Raw genomic sequence first — 26,269 nt, 5'->3', positions numbered from 1 at the left:
TTTCATGGATTCAACCTTTGTTTCTTATAGTTAGTTTTCTAAAATAGATTACATTTAAGCATTCTATTTGTATACCTTGTAAATCAAATTCCTGAAATATAGGATCTTATCTGTGCTTTCTTAAATGACTCAGTGTATTTTCCTTTTTTTGCATTTTTTTTTTTTTGGCCGGGGCTAGGTTTGAACCAGCCGCTTCTGGCATATGGGGCCAGTGCCCTACTCCTTTGAGCCTCAGGTGCCATCCTGACTCAGTATATTTTTAATACAAAGAAAACCTTGAGAAATTACCATTGCATATGTCGTATAATGAAATAAAATTTTTTCCAATGGTTCCATTCCATAGGAGGAGTCATTTATCATCTGTATATTTTTAGCAAGTATTTCACCCCAATTTTAATAATTGTATACCCTTTATTCCTTAAAACAAAAGTTACCTCAATATTAAAAGAGTTTAACAATTTATTAGTCAAAGGATTATTATTTTTGAAGCACCGTGAATTTTAAAATTTTGAATTTTTCCTAACAATTTTCATACATTTCTATTTTTAATTTATGATCAAAATGCAATGACAGGGAAAAGTATTGCTTTAACAGTGGGGGTACTACTGCGGACAGATGCCACCCAGTTGTATAGAAGATGGTTAGTCTTTCCAAAACCATTCCTGGAGATTTATACGCTGTTAGGAAGATAAACATAGAAACTCACCAGGAGGATCTGGGTCTGCGGGCGTCACGTAGTTTTCATGGAAAATTCAAGGGGATGAATGTGCTAGACTGTTACCAGTTACAAGAAAGAAAATATTTTTATATGATATGTAGATCCTGACTGCCATGGGCCCCTCTGCCAGCTACGGAGGATAATGGGCAGAACTTATTGGTCTGTGTCCATATTTAAGTCACATTTGACTCAACAACAACAAACTTAGAGGTTTTGTAAGGTGTATTCTCATCTGAAGTGACTGTATTTTTGTATTTTGAATTAAGAGAATTGAACACCGGACGTGTGGGTTTTTCTAAGAAACACTGAGCTTTAAATGGAAAGAAGGCCCATCTATGATCATATTTCATGAAATCTATTTGTCAGAGAGCAGAGAGGAAAAGTTCCAGGTCTATATGGGAAAATATGATAGAAAGGAGAAAATCATAGAAATTCCAGTGTTCACAGAGGAGCAGGCGGGTGGGGAAGAAGATGCCAAGAGTGATTCCAAGTTCAAATAAATTCCCTCTAGTTCTCCAGGTTTTAAAATGATTTTTAAGACAGCGACAACATGGCATGGTTCTTGCTTTATTTTTAACTGACATTCCAGTCTGTAGTAGAATGCATTAGGGAAGCGTATTCAGTCTACAGAAACTCGTCTGTCACTGAATTTACAGAAACTGCCTTTGACTGTGAAGTCAGAGATGCCGCCATCCAGGCAGGCAGGACCCTTGAAGCATCATTTTTGGACCTAGAACTAAGAATTATTTTTTTTTATTGTTTGGGTGTCAATATGCGATGTTTAGATTACATTTTAATATGATTATCACTTCAGTCTTTTATTTGGTATATTTCTACTATGCTATTATTCTCTGCTTATTGTATTAATAATAAAAACGTCCAAGTGTACTCTTGTTCAAGTAACTATACCAGATCGTAAGAGCCTCTACTCTCTCAGCTCTGCTTCCATCAGAGTGCCCCAGACCTGCGTTTCTGAGTGAATTTGAGCTGTCTATGCCTACTCAGAAAATCTGGCCCTGGGAATAGGTGAAGTGGAGCTTGACTGTCATGCCTTCCTGCGTTCAGACTGATGTTCCGCACTCTAATCTGTTTATTTCTTCCTGAAAATTTGCCCCTGAGACTTACTTGTGCCTCTAGAATCTCATAATATTCCACCCTTCCAAATAACTGGGTCTGTGAGTAAAAAAAATTTCCATTATGTGCATGTAATTCTCAATTTATTAATGGCCACCTTTGTGGGTAAGCGCAGACTCCCATGAGGAGAATTCAGCCCCTCCCGTGTTTCTCACTTGAGAAGGTAGCTTGTCTCGCTCTGTGGAAGATGGAACATAAGATGCGCCCCCACCTGAGCTGTAGAGAAGATGCAACCTCCCTGAGAGGGGCAGCAGTGTCCAGAGGGGGTCCTGCCAGGGAGGTCCTTCTTGTCAGGGGTGACTGTTTATTCCTGTCACATTTGTTACGCTCTTTACAGAAGCTTTGATATTTTCTTTAAATGAATACAGGATATTTCACTTTAAATATAATCCTAACAGTTATTCCCTTTGCAGATGAGATCTAATTTTCTTTAAAATGTTTGATCGCTTGCTTTCTTCTACATAAATTATTCATTGTTAATCATTTCCGGTGAGTTACTGAACGCTAAGTGCGTATAACTGATCTTTGGATTTTACCTTGAATAACACAGTGTTCAGGGAAAGATGAGGAAACAAGAGGATCTGAGATGTGAGGCTGAGTGAGCCCCCGGAAGAAGCGGGTGGGGACAGAGAAGAGGCCAGATGGGGAAACAGAGCCTGGAACGTTCCAACCAGAGGAGCTAGGAGCCACAGAGACTCCGGAAGGAAGACAGGGGAGGAGCAGCCAGAGGAGAAGGTGGCCAGGAGAGTGCAGTGTCCCCGGGAAGCCACTGTCGCTGGGGGTGGGGACTCAAGAAAAAATGATACTAAGAGTTTAACACCGATTTCCAACTGCACATAACACTGGTGACTTCCAACAAAGCAATTTTGGTGGCACCTGAGCTCAAAAGTTGTATTTGGAGAAAACAGGAGAATAAGAATTTGGGACAATAGCAGAGAAATAAGACTTTACAGGGTTTTTAATATAAAAAGAAAACATAAAAATAGAAGGATCCCCTGCAGGGTGGGGGGGAAGTCATATTTCTTTTTGATCAGATTTGAGTTGTTTCATTTTTTAAAATAGTTTCAGATTAAGACATTAAGACATTAAGATTAAGAAATAACATAGATGTTTCCTGGTAGAAATGTCTTGTGTAAAGAGATAAATTAACAGTTGGGGAAATGTAGAAAGTATTCTGAGAAAGAAAATAGTTTCTACAATAAAATGCTTTGTCTGGTTATTATTAGTGAAAGAAATGCACGTTCACTCTTGCCCATCACTAATGTGGAACCAAAAATGAGGTGTTCAAGAAACGCTTCTTTTTCCTCCTAGGAGTTCGTGGTAAACCCAACCTTATCTTCATTTCTTGGCCAGAGTCCAAATATACTTTCCTTTTGGAAATATGTTTTAAATGTTCATATATTTAAATAATGGATAAGTTAATTCTGTATTTATATTTTTTGTTGTTTTTAACATAGTTTCTTTAAATTGAATAGTCAGACTATATGAAATCAGACAGACATGAATTGTGAAATAGCTGGAGATGTCTCGTCAGGTCTCAGTGCTTTGCCCTCTGGGCAGCATCGCAATGCTGCATCTTAGTGGACTAGCTGGTCCGGACACTCCTGGGGCAGCAGCTCACCAGTCTGAAACTTCGTCATTGAGCAAGTGGGCATGCACTGCTGGACTACCTTGTGAATTGCTTTCTTTTTTCCCCTGCCATAGCTCTGTGTCAACATGACCAATGAGAAGATGCACCATTATATCAATGAAGTGCTTTTTCTACACGAGCAAGCAGAGTGTATACAAGAGGGAGTTGCCATGGAAACAGCATATTCTCCTGGTAACCAGACTGGAGTTTTGGATTTTTTTTTCCAGGTATTCATATAATATAATTAGATACTTAACAGGATACATGCATTTAAATATACTGGAGACAAAGAATTGTCCTTCAGGAGTCCTTGGTTTTGAGGTATATCTGCATAGGAGGTCCTGCAATAATGTATTTATAATATTTTCAAATCTATTGAAAAGCACATATTACTTTTTTTTTTTCAAAGTGCATTGGAAGGATCATCAGTTCATTGAAAGAATAAGAAATAGCATATCATTTTGATGTAAAAATATTCAACATTATTTATTCAACATCACTAAAACCCTCATCTTGTCAGTTATGAGTGCTCAAGGCAAAGAAATATGATTTTTTCCAAAATAACATCTAAAATTAGTGATATCATAATTCAACAGAATGTTTTACTTATCATCCAAGTTTTTACAATTTAAATTTTGAAACGCTGGCAGGAAAGCACAAAGCCCATGTAAAATACTTGGTTAGGAGTCTGAAGGCATTTGCAAGTGTTCTGCTTATCTTTATTGTTTCTGCTTTACAATGAAAGATGTTTTAACTCAAAATCTGTATTATCTGAATAAATGTCACTTGGATAAATAGCAATTCCAATTTGTTAATGGAGGAAGACATTATATGAATGTACCCATAATATCTCTAAAACATGTAGAGTTTGTTTAAAACAGGCACCATTCAACTATTTGGAGACCAGAGTATTTCATTTTTTGCTCTTTCTTTCTGAAAAGGTAGATTTCTAAATTACTTCATTTTAGGCATTTTCCTTAGTCCATAGCACACTTTTGATCTTGCTACATTGTCAACATTCTTTTTTCAAGTGTTCAAGCAGATGCCCTTTCCTTCTGAACGCCCTGGTTGTGATGAATATCATATTATATACTTTATTTATTTGGGGTATAACAGTGCCTTTACTCTGATAGACCTGTAAGCTGAATTGCACATGGAAAGCCTCGGGTCCCTACCCAGCTCATTCTGACTCACTGTGCTGTCCCTGCTGCTGGAGAACGGGCGTCAGAATAAACATCATCATAGGCCTTATCTACGAATCAGCGATTACAGATTTGTATTATGCCTAGAGGGGAAGGCTTGATGCAGATTTTACCAAGTTCTCCAGCTGTCTAGCACATTCCGTTGGACTCTTAAAATATTGGATGCTTTTTGTTGTGGAGACGAAACTACCAATGAGAACCGTTCACATGCGGTAGAACAATCCAGTCCCTCCTGAGCCATGACCACTAAAGGAACTGAAGACTGTTAATCCTATTTCTTCATGTTCTATTTTCTTTTTCATACTCCAACAAGTTTCAAAATCTAGAAGGTTAATTACAACCATTCTTTTATGGCTTTATTTGAAACATTCAGAAGATATAACACACAAGATTTTTTTTTTTTAATTTGGAGACGATACAAATTATAATGCTTAAAAAGTCTTGCTGGTCGTCAGCCTCCTCATCCTTGGAGAATACCGTGGTGCATTCTGAAGCAGAGCAGTTACTCTCTCTGAATGGGTATCTGCCCTTCTACTAGTTAGGGGCTTTGTCTTTGAATTACTGCAACAACTTAAAAGGCTTTACCAAACAAATATTTTGCCCCCAAACGAGGTCTGTCACTACCCCTGAACCATGAACACACTTGCAGACAGCCTTGAAATCTCTCCTCTGTCCTTCCTCTATTTGTCTGTGTGTGCTTGTGCACATGGTGTGGTGTGCGTGGACGTGTGGGCGCATGACAACATAGATGGTAGATGAGAGAAAGATTCCTGATATTATAATACCGACATTTTATTACTCTTCAGCAAGTAGCTTGCTATAAATGGAAAGATGTACATATTTGCGTAAGCATGTATATGTGTATATGTGCACATGTGTGTTCACATGTGCGTGTGTGTACACACATTTCTTCACCTGTGGGATCTTAGTGGGGATTTTCCAGGGGGTCCCTGGCCAGTCTGAGATTTTGGGACTCTTGCAATGTACTATTAGAATTGTGTGTTGAGCACATATTCCCAGGAAAACTTTCTTCTCTAAATTTCTTTATCAAAAACCGTTTTCATATTGGTCACACAGATCCCCCCAGGTGTTGCTGGCCTCAGGCCGTGCACTGAGGTGGATGAGGAGCTCTCTGCAGGTGTCCCCAGTCCCTTTCAGCCACCAGCCACCGGTCTCCCTCTCATTAGTCCTTCCTCCTTTCCTTTCCAGGGAGCCTATTTGGTGTCTCATTCTAGACCTGGCTGTTCACAGTTGTCCAACATCCCAGAACACAGCCCTCTGGAATGAGCGCCCCCCCAGGGTGTCTTCCCCAGGGAGGGGTTAGTCGCCTCCTCCTCTCACCGCCAGACAGCTGCATGTAGGATTTGCATTTTCTCCCATGTGAGCAGGAGCCTTTGAAAGGCCTAAACCAACTAAAATATTTGAGACACCAAGAAAGGACTTTTTATTAGGCACATAAATGATTGTGTTAAACGCCTGGGCTGGTACAGTTTGGTATCTGCAGGTCAGAATACAAAATGAAACCACTGGAGGGTCAAAACGTATCTCTTCACTTCCTGAGAAGAATTATTTTCATGGCATTTGCGCTTTTAAAAGTGCATTGAGCTGGTGTAAACAATTACGACACTTGACAGATTAACGTAAAGAAGTAGTATAAATTACCTTATTTAACAAGGTAGAGGTGTTATGGCAACAGAGAAACTTTTCTGGGGACCCTAAGAGAAAAGATGAACACACTAAGTGGGAAGTGATTCCACGGCTTGTCTGAACCACGTGGACTTATAGTACTTTTAAAATAACTCTACGTGGTGGTGGGGGGTGCAGAACATCAGTACCTGGGAATTTATCTTAGTAGAATTTTCCTCCTAGTGAGGTTTAAATTGTTGTTCTCTTTATATATATGGTTTTAGTTTCTTTGTTGGGCATTTATAAACTGTCAGATTTCTAATTTAAGTTTTGTAAGTCATAACTTCAAGCTTTCTTTTTTCTAAAGCTAAATATTGAATAACTTAGAATCACCTTACCTGCTGAATAGGATTTTGCCATAGGCACATCACTGCATGTTTTAATTTTGTTAGGTTTCTTGTCCCATAGTCAATATGAAGTATTTGGTATATTATAAGTTTTAGGTCAAAAAATAATAACTTTCCTAAACTCTGAAATGGTATTTTTCTTATTCAGATGGGAAAATATAAATAACCCCAGTGTTTTAATGACACTAAAATATATTTTTCCATTTTTTCATTTATTCATTCATTCATTCCTTGTATTTGGTAAATACTACCTAAGGCTCCTTTATATCATAGCAGTGATAGGTTGGGGAATACAACAGTGTGCAGAAATAGAAATGTATTAAAAGTGAAGACTGATGCATTTTCTGAGTGTCTGTATGAATATAATAAAATATAAGTGACATGCATGAACAATAATAAAAATACTGAACTAAGTACCAGAAGAAACAACTTTCTATCTCTTCTTAAATTTCAGAAGCCATCTGGATTTCTGTCTTTATTGGATGAAGAAAGCCAAATGATTTGGCCAATGGAAACAAACCTCCCCAAAAAGCTGCAAAGCCTCCTGGAATCATCAAACACAAATGCAGTCTACTCCCCCATGAAGGACGGGAACGGGAACGTTGCCCTCAGAGATCAAAGCACGGCGTTCACCATCATGCACTATGCGGGAAGGGTGAGTAGCAGAACTGCGCAGTCAGCCTGCGCATTAACGCACAGTGGGCTAGCGACCAGCTTCAGGCTTTTTTATATTTCAGGGTGTATTATTATGATGCGCAAAAGCTGGATGAATAACCCACAAAACTTTACTTGTCTAAGCTATTTTCCTTTAGTCTGATAAGGAATTATCTCAATGATATCTTCAGAATGAGGAAGCAGGTCGTGTCCTCTTTTTCATCATGTTTCTAGAATTGTAACTTAACATGAGCCAAGGACTCCTGGATTTAATACAAAGAGTTCTGTTATGAACTTTGGGAAATTTTTCTTAATACAAGTAAACATTGGGCATATGAGTTTTCTTGTCCAGAATATAGTTTTTAGTGTTTTAAAATTTTTCTTAAAGCATATCGACCATGGAACAAAAGCTGTCCTCACATCTGTCTGGATTCTCTCCCCAGGTTTGTAAAACATCTTTCTTCCTTCAGAACCTTCAGGGAGTTCCTTTTACTTGTATTAAAATTATCACACTCCTTAGGCTTCTCCAAGCCAATTGTTCTCTTCTTCCCGTGACTCACGTGTCATTAGTCCCCTACACAAGACCTCTGTTCAGGTTATTTCTTTCTAATCCACTCCCCACCCCACTTAAGCTCCCTGACGCTGCAGCTCGAAGTTTCCTCCTTTTCTTCTTAACAAGATCAAATTTGATTCACTCTTTGATTCTTAAATACACTTTGTTTATCCTCAATCTGAATTCCATCTGTAGTTAGTGTCTTCTATCTGTTCAATTTGTAGCCCTCTGCCCACAGTCCCACGTACTTCAAATTACATAATGCAGGGGGAATCTCTAGGTAATATCTTAAGATGTGTCTCAGCTAATTTCAACCAGTGTTCACTAAGACTATGATATACCAAGTAAGGAAGATTAGAGAATCAAAGTTGAGCAAAGCATACTCCCTGCCCTCGAATATCTCAGATTAAAATAAGGGAGAGGAAAATTAATAAATATTGACATTAGTAATATGTTATGAATACGATCATCTTAACAAATGTATATATTATGATAAAGAAGGAGTAGTTATTTGCCTTAAAAAATTGTAGAAATGTTTTCCAGACGAGACCTTTGAGGATGAGTCAGAGCCCAAAGCTACGCAGGAGGGGAGGCCGGGGGACTGTGCAGGTGTCTGGCTTGTGGGTCACTCAGCATTCAGCTGCCCAAGACAGAATCCACTCCAGCTATCCAGCTATTTAAGTAGAAAATAACTTAGAATGGGAAAATAAGTGTTGAGAGACTCTAAGTTGAACTTTTAGGTGTGACCTTAACACCACACCACAGAACAGTGTTGCTGTGGGAGCCACAGCCGTGCCTTGGTTAGGAAGTGTCTGGCCACATGGAAAAGCTGGGGCCACAGTCTCTGATTCTCAGCACGGCCACCATCCTCATGGCACAGTGTCCGCACTTCAGCACTCAACACCATAGACACTGGTGAGTAAACCTGGAGCTCTCCATTGCCGGAGAAAAAGCCTTTTGGACAGGTCTACGGGGGAGCAGCAGAAACAGTGACAGTGTGGCCCTCACCGCTTCCACCTTCTACATCTTGTGTCACCACCCCAGACTAGTGGAAACTAAAGAACAACCAGATCCCAGAGGCAAGGGCATCTGGAAAGCCAACTTCCTCACTGTTCAACTCTGCAGACAGCAGTGTCGCTGGATAGGGGAGACCATTGCCCAGCACCCACCCTCTTTGTGTCTGGGACGTGGTGTCCGAAGTTCTGTGTAGGCAGATCGTTAGGGGAGACATCTAAAAAGGTTAGTGCTGACCAGTCATGAATACAGATGCATGTGCAGCTGAGGGCTGTGTCCTCTCTACTCTTGACAGTGTTGCCACATGGAATACTTTTAGACGGGTGGGAGAATAAAGTGGTAGAAAAACAGAGGCCCGGTGAAAAGTGACGGCACAGTAGGGGCTTTCGAGACGCTTCTTCCAGTGTGCATTTGAGCTTAGCAGAGGGACGGAGAGGGGCAGAGGGAACCGGGAACTGAGCCGTGGCTGGGAGGACGCCCTTAGCCTGGGGGTCATGACCTAAGAGGACAGGAGGCTTCTTGGTCAGCTCACTGACGGAGGGCGGTATCACATCAACCACGAGAGGAAGTCCTGGAGGATAGAGTGTTTGGAAAGGAAGATCCTCAGTTCCAGATGTTCTGAAATTGAGATTTTTAAATGGAAATCCTAATATGATGATAAAAATATTTGATTCTGGGACAAACCAGATTTGCTGTTTTTAGAAGTCTGGTTATACTTGGAAATGTGTATCCTGATCATTTCACCAAGGAAGAACACGGAGATAAGGGGAAAGGAAGTTAGTAGGAAAAGAATTATCACAGAAACTGAGAGAAAGGCCGAGAAGAGGGCGGTGAGAGGCAGAGCAGGGCGGAGCAGGGTCAGGCAGAGGCCGCCTCTGTGGGACTGCGGCAGACTGTGGTCTACGGTGGTTCGCGCAGGGAGTGGGATGTGGACAGGGGTCGGGGGAAACGTGTACCTAGTGACGTATGTATCTCCTTGGAGAGCTTTTAATTTTCTTTCATATTTGAGAGATTAACTTTTAAAGTTACTTGTAAAGGCAGCAATCATTTAGTCTACATTTTCTTCTTAAAAACATTTATTAAATTTACAAAAATTATTTTAAAATCATGGAAGCTATTGTAAGTGGGCGTATACTTGATTTGTCTCAGAAATCCTTACCGTGTATGGAAGACACACAAAGTGTTGAATAAAGGCTAACTGCATTAATGTGAATAAAAGTGTGCTTCAAAATAATAATTTTAAAAATAATTTTATGTTTAGTTTTTGAAACTATTCCATAGCCACTTCATGTTCCTATTTTGATTTTAACTGTTTTTTTAGAAAAATTGGGAGGAAAACAACCAATAGATAAAATTAACATAATTATTTTACTGAATTCTTACAGAAATAAAACAAAACAGAGAAAACCAATTGATTAGGTGGTACACAGCCTAAACCCTGGTGAAATCATGAATTTTCTCGTCAAATCACCATTTTTGTAAGCAAGATTTCCATAACTGGAGTTGCTTTGAGGGTTTTATAAAAGTCTTTTATTTTACTCAGATGTACTGAGGAGTCTTAGCCGCCAGAGACCCCGAGGACCCATCCCCACATTACAGTGTATGTTCCATGTAATTTGTGGCAACGTGACAAGCCATGTGCCGTTGGAATCATTAAATGTAGCTACGTGCACTTACATTTAGATCAATTGCAGTAAAAAATAAAAATCCAGCAGCACATTCTGCATTTCATAAATCACGACATGCAGAAAAAGTTAATTCATTAGAAGTCAACGTGCAGGGTTTATTCTGGACAGTGGACTCTGAGAGAGAGCACCATGGCCCTGGGGCTCCAGGCGGCTTCGTAGCCTCTTTTTAGCCAGATGGATGGGCCTCTTCACCAACATCCCTCTTCACCAACAGCTCCTCTACGGTGGGATTATCTTGTGTTCTTAGTGAAATTTGTTACCTCTCATAGGAAGGATAATTATTACTGCTGGTCAGAATATTGACATCCAGCCCCCATCTGCACGGACTCACCTTTCTCAAAAGCTCTGACCAGGAAACCCTGCCCTAATTCTGAGTCTTGTTTGGAACAGAGGCACAGAGGTCCTTTTAAAAGTGTTTAAAGCAACATTATTTAAATTACAGCTGAATATCTTTTCTAAACACATTGGAATTTTTTATTACTCATAGGAGCATGGTGTATTCTCCAATCTCAATTACAGAAATATTTTGAAGTAAATGGGAAGAGGTGTGCATTAAATATTAACATGGTCTCATTAACAAGCATGAATATGAATTAAAGAAGTTTTTTGGGCTTTGTTGTTTTTTTGGTTGATTATTTGTTTTAGCAAATTTTAAATCATACATGGGATTACCAGCTACAGGGGCTGCTCTTAAATTTCTACTGGTGATTTACATGACAGATGAGCATTAAATCCAGAAGTGTTTCTAATTTTATTGGCTATTAAAATTAAGAATCTTGAAGGAAATAAGAATTATGATTTGGCAAGAGACATTGGCTCTTAGGAGAATTGAATTTCCATTAAGGTGACTCTAAACTGACTGAAGTAGGAAATGGTGTTTTGAAGTTCCTAAATTTTGATGTAAGAAAAATGAATAGATTAGGAGACAGTAAAGAAACCTTAAATACTAACAACTGAATAAGTGAAAATATAGGTTTAATCTATATAAAGATATACAATTATTATGTACCTACAATATGTTAAATGAAATAGTTTAAAAAGGAAAAATTAATAGTCATGTAATATATGACACTTAGAGGACCTGTGTTTGTTGCTGGTCACAAAATCTTCACCTAAAAGTTATTTATTAGGATAATTTATTCTGTTGTGAAGGGACTCCCTTTGGATCTCATACAGCTGTCCCACTGTGACCAGCCTGAATGGTTTATTCACATCAAGTGGATGATATTGTCCTTGTACCTAACATGATGTGTCTCTGCTTTTAGTCCCTCTGCTCCCCAAACACCTAACTATTATAGTAGGTTGAATAGTGCCCCCCACAAAAATCATGTCCAGGCCCTCATCCACGCAAGCTGAGGATATGACCTTATTTGGGAAAAGGGTCTTCTTTTATGTAATTAAAAATCTTGAGATGAAAAAAAATAATAAAAATAAATAAAAAAATCTCGAGATGAGACGATCATCTGAGATTATCTGGGTAAGCTCTAAATCCCAACCCTATGTCCCAATACTCTGGTTTCTCTTCAGATCGCATAAATCTTTCACCTTTTACCAAACCTATGTCCCGGGGGAAGGATCCACCTGAGAGTGAGGCACAGAGAGATTTTAGAGAGCCAAGGATGCAGCCATGTGACCACAGAGGCGGAGCCTAGAATGCTGCACCCCCAGGCCCATGAGCACCTGGAACCCCCAGAAGGTGGAAGAGGCAGGCAGGGCCCTTGACCAGAGCCGGCAGGGCTGAGGTCTGCCAGCTCTCACGGTTCTGGCTTGCAGCAATGTCAGGAAATAGTTTTCTCTTGCTGTGAGCCCTCCAGGTTGCAGTAATTTGTTGCAGCATCCCTAGAAAAGAAGCAAAGTATTCATCAATTCAGCTTTTACAAATTATCAGAGAAGTGAGTTGCTTTAGCTGATAACACTGTAGACTCTCTTCACCACGTTGGACTCATTTGTAAGTGAGCCGTGTGCTGCTCCGCCTGTTCTGCTCGTGTTATTGTCCTGAAATGTCCTGGAATGCCCCTTTCCTTCGTCTTCCCAAATCTTAGCCCTCCTCCCAGGGATCAAGTTCTTGGTCTTACCTAATTTCTGGATATCTCCATTCCCTCTTCAACAGTAAGGCCTGAGGCAAGCATGTGTAGTGTTTTCCAGTTTACAAAGTACTTCTGGGACATTTTTCACCACTTCCTCATACATAAACACTACTATTTCAGTTTTCCAGTTGAGTAAGCCTTGGCGAAGTTCAGTGAGGCACCAAAGATTGTGCAGCTCCATACCGACATCCTAGACCTGCTGTAACCCAGGGCCACAGCTGAGAGGAAAGTCGAAGTCCACACTCGGTATTAGCAGGTGCCGAGGAGGACCTGTGTCCAGGCCGCTCTGCTGGCTTCTGGTAGTTGCCAGCAAAGGGCATTGTTGGGCTTGTCCATCTGTCATCCCCGTCTCTGCCTCTGTCATGTGACTGACTCCTCTCTCCTTTCCTTGTGAAGAGTTAGGGCCCACCTAATCTCCTATGACTTCCTCTTAATCTAACTAATTTTATCCATAAAGATCATATTGCCCATTGAGGTCTTACTCTGGGGATCTGGGTGGTCTGAATCTTAGGGTCCACCATGTAACGTGCCACAAGCTGGCAGGTGCACACTGAGGCTCATTTCCTCAAGTCCTCCGTGTCGTTCTCTCTATATCACATCTTGGGGTGAAATTCTGAAAATGCTATTGTCTATGCCCACAGAACTCACGTGGTGTGGCGGAAAGGGAAGAGATGCTGGGGCCCCTGGCCTGGGTTTGAGTTTTAGTCCCGTTGAATAGGACAAGGACCCTCAGTTGCCACAGCCATTAAACTTGCCACTGAAGAAAATACAATTATCAAGTTGTAAACTGGAAGGTTAAGTGGTGGGCAAGAAATAAATGCAGAAACAATTAGTTTCACTAATTTCTTCAAATATGTGAATCGATATGTGAAGACCCTCAACAGCTGAGGGTCTTCCACACAGGAGGCCCCAGTGTTCAGCAACATTCTGAACACATCGGTCAGAGAGAGTGGCAGGGTCGTCCAATCCGCTTGCTGTTTTTTCAGATCAGAATATCAGCAGCCCAGAGGAATTGTTTAAATTAAGTGGTAAAATGATCTGGATTAGTCAAAAACACTAATTCTTGTATCTTACATTAGCACTTGCATTATATAACGTGACCTCTTATATCATGTGAGAACACGCATTTGTACAGATCACAGTGTTACGAGTATCACTTCAACAGATGACAGGAAAGATGTAGCTACTCAGATTATCTTCTATTTTCTTGCTCTTCCTGTCTCACTTAAAAGACCTGAGCTGTATGCAGAAAATCAAGATATTGTCTTCTCTATTGAAACTGCAGTACTAACAGAGAAACCCTGTAGATTCAAGGTTCTCAACCTACCTAATGCCGTGACCCTTTAATACAGTTCCTCATGTTGTGGTGACTCCCAACCATAAAATTATTTTTGTTGCTACTTCATAACTGTAATTTTGCTACTGTTATGAATCGTAATGTAAATATTTGATACATAGGATGTATTTAGGTGACCCCTGTGAAAGGGTCTTCGACCCCAAAAGGGATCATGACCCACAGGTTGAGAACCGCTGTTGTAGATAAAGGTTTTAATTTGTGTTAATGTAGCATTCCAATCTTCACTTAATATATGGGTTGTTTTGTGATGTGTGACATTACTTTGATGAAAGAAAATTGAATAAAAAATAATGCTCATTATCATTTACTTTTATAATTAGTATTATTTATTTATTTATTTATTTATTTATTTATTTATTTATTTTGAGACAGAGCCTCACTATGTTGCCCTGGGTATAGTGCTATCGTGTCACAGCTCACAGCAACCTCAAACTCTTGGGCTTACGTGATTCTCTTACCTCTGCCTCTCAAGTAGCTGCAACTACAGGAGCCTGCCACAACACCTGGCTTCTTTTTGTTGTTGTTGTTGCAGTTGTCATTGTTTAGCTGTCCCAGGCCGGGTTTGAACCTGCAAGCCTGGGTGTAGCTGGCGTCCTACCCACTGAGCTATGGGTGCCGCCCTATAATTAGTATTTTAATTGGGCAGACACATGTGTGAAATTTTACTTCACATTTAAACAGATTCTTTAAATAGTATTCCCTTAAGAAAATTAAAACATTCTCTGAAGTTTATATACATATTCTGAGTTGTAATTTTATAATGGCATAAAACCTTGTAAGTGCCTGTACTGTGCTCGCCCTGATGCATCTTCCTGCAGGTGAATTTTGCTTGTATTCCTCAGAAAGGCTTCTTCATTCTCCTAACGGACTTCCTTACAGATAAAGTTGTGATCCCAGATGCTAGACCTGATCATTATTGTTCTTGTCACTGATTTCCACAGGCCTTTACAGGAATCATATCACTAAAAAGTTGCAGACAGGGCAAAAAATGAAGTTATTGTTTTGCAGCCTATTTAGTTCTTTTTTCTCTACTTGAAAAGGATCCGCCTCTGTCTTCGAATAACCTAAGCTGGAAATCAATTTGTTCCTCAGATTTATGTTGTTATCTAGATCTCTGAACAGCAATCTTTATCTTATTCATACCATAGTAGATTTTAGGTGATAAACTGATTAAAACTAGCCTCTGTGCCTTTAAACATATTTACATAATGTATTTGCAGGGAAAATCGTGGCCTGTTCAGCTTTCCAATTCCCCCTGTGTCAGGGATCCTTTTTATAACTTGTCTCCTGGCTGTCAGCCCTTGGAGATTTGTGGGAGCCACAGTGTACCCAAGAAGACTCTGAGAGTGAACCTTTAAATCAAAAGACAAAGGAAATGGACTGATCAATAGGCAGCTTCCATTTATTTCTCTCTTTCTTTTCTCCAGGCAGAATCCCCAGACATAACAATCAAATCTGCCTGGTCTAAGCCAAGCTGGTGCTATTAAAGGTTATTTGACAAAGGTATTGTGACCTGCACAGAAGGAGCTTCATCTACACCTGTTATTTGTTCACCTCCTGGGCTGACTTTCTGAAAAATAAAAATTAACTCCGCCAGGCTCCTGGGGTCCCACTACTTACATCAATTTCACTTTTGGAAGAAATTTTCATGGGAGGCAGGACCAACCTTTCCTTACCCAGGTTTTGTTAGGAAGAGAAAATATAGGTTCTCATCTAGAGAATCTTACCATTTCTTCAGAGATTTATTATATTCTGATATCTTCATGAGCTGACAGAAAGTTATGAATATAACACTTTAGATTTCCCAGAATATTGATATCTTGTAGTTAGTTGATTGGTACGTTTTTTTCCCTACAGGAACAAATAAGGCATATTCATAAATTTCAGCTGTGCCAATTTCAAGGGAATATTTGCACAGAGATTTCTGGATAGATGCATAAAGACTCTTAAGGATGTTACTATCTTTTCCTAATAACCCCTTCATTAACCAGTATGTATCAACTTAAAGAGAACCAGAAAGAAAACAAGCAAAATGATTAGATAGAATTACTTAATGGAAAAGCAAAATAATAGAAGCCATTGCTTATAAATATTGACACATATAAATGAGTTTACCACTACACAAGAAATCCAAACCCTCTTCAGCAAACTTCAGATAGAAAGCTGACAACAAACATGGAAAAAAATTGAACACATTTATATTTGATGAAAATAATCATTTATTTATTTTGCTAAAACCTACTTTTCACATATATTCTGATGTGATATAATGAATTCAAGAGTTTATCTTAAAAATTTTGCAATGTTATCACCTGTTAATTCCAACCACTTCAGTTCAAAAAATATATGTTATATCATGTAAATAATATGATATGGAGAAAGGGATCATAAATTTGACTGATCTGGGACTTCAGTTCCGTTGATGTTGATGATGTTTCCCTGGTTAAAGTGAGCTATGACCCTCCTGATTTAGTTTCACAGATGAGACGTCTGTCAGACTCCAGGCTCACTGTTTCCGCTGTGCACTTCCCGTCAGCACACTAACTTTCTAATTTCTCTATTTGTATGGCATCTTAAATTTTACAGAAGCAAAGTGAACTAAACTCCCCACTGAACTCCCAAACACTCTCTCCTTCACCCTCTCACTCGCTTCAAGAAAGTAAATAAATAAGAAAGTGCTGAAGGCTATGTTAACCAGTTTGTTGTAGGTATTTCAAATCCTATATAAAACCAGCACATTGTACCCCATAAATGCATTAATGTACATGGCTACGATTTAATAAAAAAAATTGTTTTAAAAAAAGTAAATAAGTAAAACATTTTTCATATTTGTCTCACCTTTCAATTAATGGAAAAACCAGAAACCCAGTTAATCACCAAACACAAGCTACCTTCTCCTATTTATCTCTTACATCAAAATGCTTCCCTTCCTCTCGCGGACCCCTACTTCACACCGCCCTGCTCACTCTGAGGTCACTTCACTGGTCTCCTCCTGCTAACTGACAAAATGAGCTCTCATTACCAATGGGAGAATGAATGCGTATTGTTACTTAAAGGAATACCAACTGCCTCTAATTCATGTATCTATTTTTGCTGGTTTATTTTCCTGGTAGCACTTTGAAGATGAAATGTGATTACTCAGAACTGGCTGGTCGATGGCAGGCCTACCCGGTAGCACTGATGGCTGCTTTGCTATCAATGGTTCATAAACCACCCATGTTTAAATATTTATTTCCTCAAGCTTAGTGCTCCTTAGTAGCACAGTTAAATTTGCTTTCTTTTTGAAGATCAAATCATCCAGATCATTTTAAATTTTGTGTTCTTCTGGTAGCTGAGCAGACCCCATTCAGAGGATGCAGTCAGGGTCCTGTGTGATGGGGCTGGCACTGTGTTTAGATCCATTCAGAGGATGGAGTCAGGGTCCTGTGTGATTGGGGCTTGTGCTGTGTTTAGATGCCACTCAGAGGATGCAGTCAGGGTCCTGTGTGATGGGGCTGGCACTGTGTTTAGACCCATTAAGAGGATGGAGTCAGGGTCCTGTGTGATTGGGGCTTGTGCTGTGTTTAGACGCCACTCAGAGGATACAGTCAGGGTTCTGTGTGATTTGGGCTGGCACTGTGTTTAGACCCATTCAGAGGATGGAGTCAGGGTCCTGTGTGATGGGGCTGGCACTGTGTTTAGACCCATTAAGAGGATGGAGTCAGGGTCCTGTGTGATTGGGGCTTGTGCTGTGTTTAGACGCCACTCAGAGGATGCAGTCAGGGTCCTGTGTGATGGGGCTGGCACTGTGTTTAGACCCATTCAGAGGATGGAGTCAGGGTCCTGTGTGATGGGGCTGGCACTGTATTTAGACGCCACTCAGAGGATGCAGTCAGGGTCCTGTGTGATGGGGCTGGCACTGTGTTTAGACCCATTCAGAGGATGGAGTCAGGGTCCTGTGTGATTTGAGACTAGCTCTCGGTTTAGACTCACTCAGAGGATGCAACACACACACGTATAAACAAACACAATATAGGCACACGTATGAACTAGCCACGCTGTGATCTGGCAGGCCCTTAAATTGCCCAGACTGTCATTGAGAGTGACTTTGTTAGAGGAATTTCAACTTGAGTTTCTCCAGCCACATGGAAATGTATATCTCTATATCAGAAATATATTGTGTGAGATATTAATAATATTCATAATATAGCAAAATTAGTCATTTGATTTGACATTAACAGATTGCCTTATAAGGTAGAATATACAAGCTTTAGAAAACTACCTAATTCTGATGTAGTGTTTTACATGTAAATTATAGATACTCTTATCTAGGAAAGAGCAACTGGGAGGGAAAATTACGGCATATAAAGTTTACGTAAGTGAACCTCCACATGATGGCCTCGAAGCTTTCCTAAGAATATTACACCCAGGTTTTGCTATGTAGAGGCGTTTGTCTGCCCAGCTCCTGATTCTGGCTGCTTTGTGCAGTGCTGAGGGGTTGTGATGTGTTTTCAGCTGATTGCTCGGTGTTCTGTGTCCTTTCCTTCCTTCTTTCTCTAACCTGTGAGCCAGTGTGCACCTGCCAAGAGCGCTGAGGTCCATCCTGCTCTGTGCACGGGGTTCATTCTGCTGGCTGAGAGGCTGCCTCCCTCCACACTCAGCCTTCCCGGAGTGAAGGGATCTGATCCTTTTTCTGCCTCCATCCGTCAGCTCGCCCAGGCCCACACCATTCTCTGTGCTTCCTTTCTACCTTGGAGAGCGCCATTCTTGTTCTTCAAGAATTTTAAATGGTGCTGAGCACAGAATCCACCCCTGATTTTATCTGGGCTGTGTAACAGATAGAAGTTTCTGGGCTGTCAGCCCCAAGACAAAGATAGACAAAACAAGAAACTGGAAACGATGGGGCTTGATCAAGGTCCAATCTCAAAATGAACTGTACTAACTTTTGCAGGAGAGGAAAATGATTATGGGGAATAGGTTATATGCCACAGTTGAAAAGTCAGGATCACGGATGACACCAGAGATTGCTGAGAGCAGGAAGTAGCTGCTTTCTCCAAGGCTGAGAGTGAAAGGGACAGAATGGACCCCTGCACCCCAGGGGCTGAGGGCAGGTGGGGGAAGCTGCGTTCTTCTGCATGGCTGCTATCGTGGAAAAAGTAGGAGCATGAAGAGGGGGCTGCAGGGAGGGAATGGAGCCAGGGAGGAGGATCAGCCTTTGCAGGAGGGAAGATCATCCCCAGAGCTTCCACCCTCCTCCTGCCTTCCGGGTTTCTGCCAGCGCCTGTAGCAGCACAGCCCTTTCTGGAAGGCACAGCTGAAGTGCTCAGAGCCCCACTGCCTGGGACTCACCACAGAGCAGAAAGGGGCGGGGATTCCTCTCAGAGCAAATCCGTGCATGCAAAAGGAAAGGGCCTGAAAGAGCAGTGCACTGCGGAGTCCAGTTCTCCCGGAAGTGCGTGCGCAGAGCAAAGTAGATCTGGTAGACAGCTGCCGCTGGTAAGTTAGAGGTCTCTGGAAAGAGGAATCAGAGGGAATTTTTTTTATTACCTTCAGTATTTTCCAAATTTGGTCAATCTACATGGATTGTATTTTATAAAATATTTTTACAAGATTTGTCCCAGCTGTTTTCCTTGATTTATTCCAAATTTAGTCTTTTACCCATGTGTATCTCCTTCATCCATGATAACAGTATTTCTAAAAAGCTTTGATATTAGCTGTTTCAAAGGCAACTTAAGAGTTTAAACAGGTAATGTTCACCTGTGCCCATTTACTAAATGCACGTATGCCAGTCCCTTACAACAATGTTTTTATTGATGAGTGATGCTAATAAAATCTCTGACTTCAGTATGGACTGGCCAGAGTTCAGCACTGAATTGGATAGATAAGAAAACTCGGAGTTGGAAAGAGCCGACACCTCCCGCTCCCACGGCTGGCCGTCACCGCTGTAATCCCTGGATGCCATTGTGGGGAGGCAGGTGGAAACCACAGCGAGAATCCACTCTTCCTGACCCTTGATCTGTCATGTTCTCTATATTAACCACACTTTTATTTATTTCATTTTCTCCAAACTTCCAACACTTACATATGGCTTATAAAGGGTACCACAATAATCTGGGTTTTTTGAAAAACACTCATTTCTCTTGCTATTTTTTAGATAGCATATTTAAAAGATTTTTTCTCTCCAAGAACTTTTTTAAAAATGTTAACTCTCTAGTGAAAATAGTTTAGCATTTGGTATAATTATACTCTAGGGGTCCAGAGGTATCCACCCACAGACCGTGGGTTTTGTGTGGATTATATGAGGAATTTTTTTGCTTATTTCTGTTGGTGGATATCACAAAAATTTCATGTGAACCTTTTCTTTCTTTCTTTCTTTTTTTTTTACTCATCAGCTTTCGTTAGGGTTTATGTATTTAATATGTGGCCTAAGACAACTCTTCTTCTTCCCGTGTGGTGTAGAGAAGCCAGATGGTTAGGCACCCCTGGTACTGGCCTCAGTGTAAGAATATGGCAGTATCGGTATCAGGAGGCCTGCATCCCCAGTTCTGAGATGCTCTGGGAATGTTCATCTCCTGCAGACCCCATTCTTGCTCGTTCATCGCCTGCCAGCACCACGTGAGAGGACTGAGTTGACAGAGCATCCTCAGTCACCAGCACCTGTGGCTGGGGACCCACATGTCACGTGCATCAGAGCTACCTGATGACCACATTTAAAATGTAGGTTACCTGGCTGCATGCCAGTAAATGATGGCTAAAGAGTTCTGGGGTGAGGGTGGTGCCTGTGGCTCAGTGAATGGGGCGCCGGCCCCATATACCGAGGGTGGTGGGTTCAAACCCAGCTCCGGCTGAACTGCAACCAAAAAATAGCCGGGCGTTGTGGTGGGTGCCTGTAGTCCCAGCTGCTCTGGAGGCCGAGGCAGGAGAATCACTGAAGCCCAAGAGCTGGAGGTTGCTGTGAGTCCTGTGACATCATGACACCCTACCAAGGGTGGTAAAGTGAGACTCTGTCTCTACAAAAAAAAAAAAAAAGAGTTCTGGGGTGAAATCTAAAGTATTTTGATTTTTAGTAAACATCAGAGAATATAGAATATTCTCTTATAGGCAATCTGGAAACCTTTTGAGGAACATCGAAAGTACTAGCCACACGGCAGATGCTCTGCTCAGCCCACATCTCACAGCCTCCCTCCCCCACTTTGTGCAGGGTGCACAGAGGATGAGGCTGAGGACATCCAGACTTCACTGCCTCCCAGTTTTGGCCTACCCTGCCCGATTTTAACAAGATCAAGTAAGCTGGCTGCTCTTAGCTTCGGTGCAGGGAATTTAGCCCGGTGTTGGTAGATGGAGCTATTTCTGTGCAGCTCTCTCGCCTGTGGAGTTCAGTTTCCTTGGTGATTAGCCAAGTATGGGCTTGACAGCCTTCACTTAGGAAGAAAATGCATGTGGTTTAGCGTTTTGTTACTTTTGTTTTCTTTGTGGAGCCAGGAAAATTGGTATCTTGATGAATTGTGAGTCGCAGCCATGATGGAAGTCTTATACTCCAGAAATTATAGCTGAAATAATTTACCTTTTAATTGCATCTATTGCAGTGCGGCATATTGCTGTAAGCAATTCCCAAAATGCAGCCCGTGTCCCTATGCCCACCCTCTGTCACAGTCATCACTGGCATCCACACTGCCACGCTGACACCAGTACCACTAACTACGGGAACATGGGCTAAGTGCTCAGTTGTCTTTTGAGTCATTTTATTGAACAGAGTTATCCCAAAGGAAAAGTTGAATACACAACAATTTCCTTAAAGATCTTCAATGGATTATGTGAATATAAATTTCTCTATTGCACAGGAGGGACACTGCCACATACCCACATACTGCATAGGCCAAAATAAATAAAGCCTGAAGATCAGTTATGGAAAATGGTGGGGAAAGGGACAGCACCAACCTAGCCTGTCTTTGGCTACTTTTATGTGTCTCCTCTTTCATCCAGTGAGAAATGGAGGGGCAGGGCCTGGGTGGAGCCGGGCACTGATGATCCAGGCGGGCTGGTGCCAAACACGGGCCCTGCTGCGGGCAGCAGTGTCCCCCCAGGAATGGGGCTGCCCATTCTCTGAATGCCCACACTGCAGACCCACCAGCCATCAGTGACTTCCAGGACAGATTGCGTTTCTCTTTGGGTGTTCCCTTTCATAGACATTCTTCTGTGCATCCAACCTGGCTCTGAGCTCATTCCTCTCGGACCTGCCATCTTTTTCTTTTCTGTGCCCTCACTAGAGTCTGCCCAGAGGCTAACGTCTTTAATGGGCTCACCTTTCTAGGAAGAGTTGTTTTCTTTGGAAACGATTCCTTCATGAGTTGTAAATAAATTTCAACCAAAAAAAAAATTACAGATGTAAAATGAAAGTCTTCCTGTTGGGCAGGAAGCCCCGGGCAGTGTGAAGGCAGATTATAAACCATGGGTCCTTCTCAAGTCAGAATTGTAAAAGTTCAGAAAAGGAAAGAGAAGGTGCTATGGGTGAGTGTTAGAGCCCAGAAGGAGGGATGTCTGTGAGAAAGCTCGTACTGTGCGAAGGTGGGTATGGACAGGCATCTCTGTTCATCTTCAAAACCACCAAGAGAGACAGAGACAGAAAAGTGATATAAACAGATGGAGAGAGAGGCCCCATGTTGTCCGCGCTTTGTGGATGGGAGCTTGGGAGGTCCGTATCTCTCGCTGGCCGTCTGGAGCTAAGGTCCTCGTGCTCTCCACTGCAGCTTGGTACCACCCACAGACCTGGGCTTTGAGAAGCTGGAAGGGACATCATCAAAAGGAAAGGCAGGAATGATGTCAAAGGAGGAGTTTGGGAGGAGGCAGGATGAAGTGGGAGCAGGGTGCAGTGGGAAGCAGCCAGGAAAGCACCACATATCAAAGAATTTTACCTGGTAAAGCATTCGTTTTCAGTAGATACTGAGGGTGTGTTGGTGTTCAACATGTATCATCATTAAGTTAGCGTTCTTGTTTTCTGTTTTTGTCTTTTCTCAAAGTTAACTTCAAGGCTGTGATGATTAAATCCATGTGTCAATTTGGCTGGGCCGTGGGATGCCCAGATAGCTAAACGTTCCTTCTAGATGTTTCAGCAAGGTATGTTGGGAAGATGGGCATGTGGACCAGTGGACAGGAGAAGGCTCTGCCCAGTGGGGACCTCACCAAGCCCGTAAGGGCCTGAGTAGGAGGAAAAGGTTAAGGAAAATTGATTTCTCATGCTGGGGGTGGGGGTTAGTTTTCTCCTGCCCTTGGTCCTCCTGGGCCTCTGGCCTTCAGACACACTCTGGCGTCCACAGAGCTGGGTCTGCGGCTCTCAGGCCTTCAAACTGCACCCAGCTTTGCTGGGTCTGCAGCCCGAAAATGCCCAATCATGGAACTCCTTAGCTCCATAATCAGGGGAGCCAGCGCCTCAGAGCACATATGTTATACTGTGCAATTGGCTTCTCTGGAGAACCAGAGTCATGTATTCATTTAAGACAAAAAGAAAATATGTATGTTATCTTAGTTCAGGTTATATAGATACACAAGGTGTCCATAAAGTTCATGGGCAATTTAAAATAGTTTAATATAGTAAATCACACACACACTTTATGGACACCTTGTATTTTTTAGCTGTGGCCACTTCATTTGTTATAAATTCTTTTTAAAAACAAGATCAAACAAAACCTTTTTAGATTCATTTGTTAAAATTACCATTTTCCTTACAGCGTGCACAATTTTCAAATGCATAGGATTATTTTAGATTTTAGGACTGCTGCTAAGGTTCTAAATAAATATAGACCCCTTAGCTCCCTCCTAATGGGTGACATTAGAGGATGCCTGGTGGGTTCCGGGCATTCAGCACTGCCTGAGGTTACACCTGTTCCCCTAGTTTATGAAGGCCACCAGGAAACACTAAAGAAGCACTTCAGACCCTCCCACTGCTCACCCCGAAGCTGAGGACGTGAGGCTGCAGGTGCACTGGAGAGCCAGGGCCCCTCCCTTCACCAGGCCGTGACGCTGAGCCATTCTTCTTGTGTGTCAGAGAAGGCCGAGTGGGGACCTAGATATCTACTCCCACCAGTCAGTAATGAGGCTGTGTCTTCCTTCCCCTGCGAAGTGGTATCAGAAGAAGCCATCTAAAACCAAAGATTATGCTGGGAACTTCGACACCCTCCTCTTAGCACCTGGGATGACCACCACATCGGAAATCAACACGGATACAGAGGAGCTAAGCAAGGGCATCAGTAGCAGGATACACTCAGTACTTACCGCATTCAAACCAACAGACGCAGGCTTCATATTTGTCTCAATTACCCACAGAATATGGATCAAGACAGATTATTTGCTGAACCATAAATCAAAGCTAAGAAAATTCATAGGAATTGAAATTATACAGGGGAGGATTGCCTGCCACCATGGAATCAAACTAGAAATCATTAACAGAAAGGCAAGAGGAAAATCTCCAAATGCTTGGAAACAAAACAGTGTCCTTCTAAATAATCCAGGGATTATTTAGGAAATCTTGAGGGAATGAAAATATATATTATATATGTAAATATATGTGCTGAACTGAATGAAAATGAAAATTCAACATCTCAAACTTGTGGGAGACAGTTAAGACAGTACTGGGCAGGAAATTCATAGCACTAAATACATATGTTAGAAAGTAGGGGAAACGTTGAATCAATAATCTAAACTCCTACTCAACGATCTAGGAGCAGAATAAACCCAGAGCAAGCAAATGGAAGGTAATAACAAATAGAAGAAATCAATGGAATTGTGGAAAATGGACAAAATCAATGAAACAAAGAGCTAGTCCTTTGAAAATGTCAATAAAAATGCTAAACCTCCAGTATGAATTACAAAGAAAAAAGAGAAAAGACATAAATAGCGGTATCAGAAATAAAACAGGAAATTATCTCTATAGACCCTTAGACATCAGAAAGATCCGAGGGAATAATATAAACAACTTGTACACATGAGGCTTATGATGTAGGTGAAATGGACCAATCTCCCCCAAAACATCAGCTGCCTCTGTTTACCCAATAAGAAGTAGATGATTTGGTTAGTCCAATAACGATTAAGAAAATGAATTTGCAATTGAAGTTCTCTTTAAAGAGAGACCTTTTTGTCCCAGATGGTTTCACTAAAGAATTCTACTAAGTAATTAAGAGAAAATTAACACCAACTTTACACAACCTTTTCCAGAAAATAGAAAACACTTCCTAAAGAGTATAAATGTCTTAAAACAATAATTAAGCAAACGAGATGAGGTATATATTAACCAGTGTGATGTAAGCGTTCCTAATTCCATATGAAATCAGCATATTGTAACCCATAAACGCATTAATGTATACATGATCTATGTGTTTATGATTTAATAAAAACGCTTCCTAAGTCATTTTATGTAGCTAGTCTGAACCTAATACCAAAAGAAGACAAAGAAAGAAGTGCACACACAGAATTAGAGATTAATATCCCTCATGAATATAGTTGCAAAAATATTTTTAAAGCATAAGCAAATAAAATTCAGCAATACATAAAAAGAATTATCCACTGTGACCAAATGGATTTTTCAGGGGTGCAACGTTGATTCAATAATTAAAACTCAATCAAGGTAATATATCATATTAGGCTGACAGAGAGAAAACTCATCTCCAAATCAAAGGGGGCATATAGAATATGTGGTGAAATTTAACACTTGTTCATGAAAAAAGCTCCAAGAAAGAATTGAAGGAACTGTCTCAACTTAATACAGATTATCTATAAAAATCCTATAGCTAATGTTACATGTAATCGTAAAAACTGGATGTTTTACTCCTAAGATCAGAAACAAGGCCTGGATGTCTTGGTCTCTCCACTCTTATTCAACACCGTGCTAGAAATTCTGGCAAGTGTAATGAGGCAAGAAATGAGATAAAAGGCAAACAGATTGGAAAGGAAGAAATAAACCTGTGACTATTTATAAATAATATAATTGCCTATGTGTAAAATCCAAAGGAATCTACAAAAAAATTCATAAAATTTTTTCAGCAAAGTCACCTGATACAAGATAAACATAAGACAATAAACTGTATTTCTATGTACTAGTGATGAGCAAAGGAATTAAAAATACAGTAACATTTACATTTGCTCATAAAAATGCATGTCTTAGTTATAAGACTTACAAATTATGTATAGAACTTATATGACGAAAATCACAAAATGCTGATAAAAGAAA

At 40.9% G+C, this 26,269-nt stretch overlaps 1 protein-coding gene across 1 annotated transcript in view; it reads left to right on the top strand.

The window, feature by feature from the left end:
• The window catches only part of MYO16 (myosin XVI), a 643,638-nt gene that overhangs the window by 446,370 nt on the left and 170,999 nt on the right, over positions 1–26,269 (top strand). The window contains exons 22-23 of the mRNA XM_053563761.1: positions 3,557–3,709; positions 7,172–7,372. Of these exons, the coding sequence (XP_053419736.1) occupies positions 3,557–3,709; positions 7,172–7,372 (354 nt within the window). The remainder of the gene's footprint in view (positions 1–3,556; positions 3,710–7,171; positions 7,373–26,269) is intronic.

Source organism: Nycticebus coucang, chromosome 15 (genome assembly GCF_027406575.1).
Source record: "Nycticebus coucang isolate mNycCou1 chromosome 15, mNycCou1.pri, whole genome shotgun sequence".
Taxonomy (NCBI): Eukaryota; Metazoa; Chordata; class Mammalia; order Primates; family Lorisidae; genus Nycticebus; species Nycticebus coucang.
This window is presented reverse-complemented; position numbering and strand designations above follow the sequence as displayed.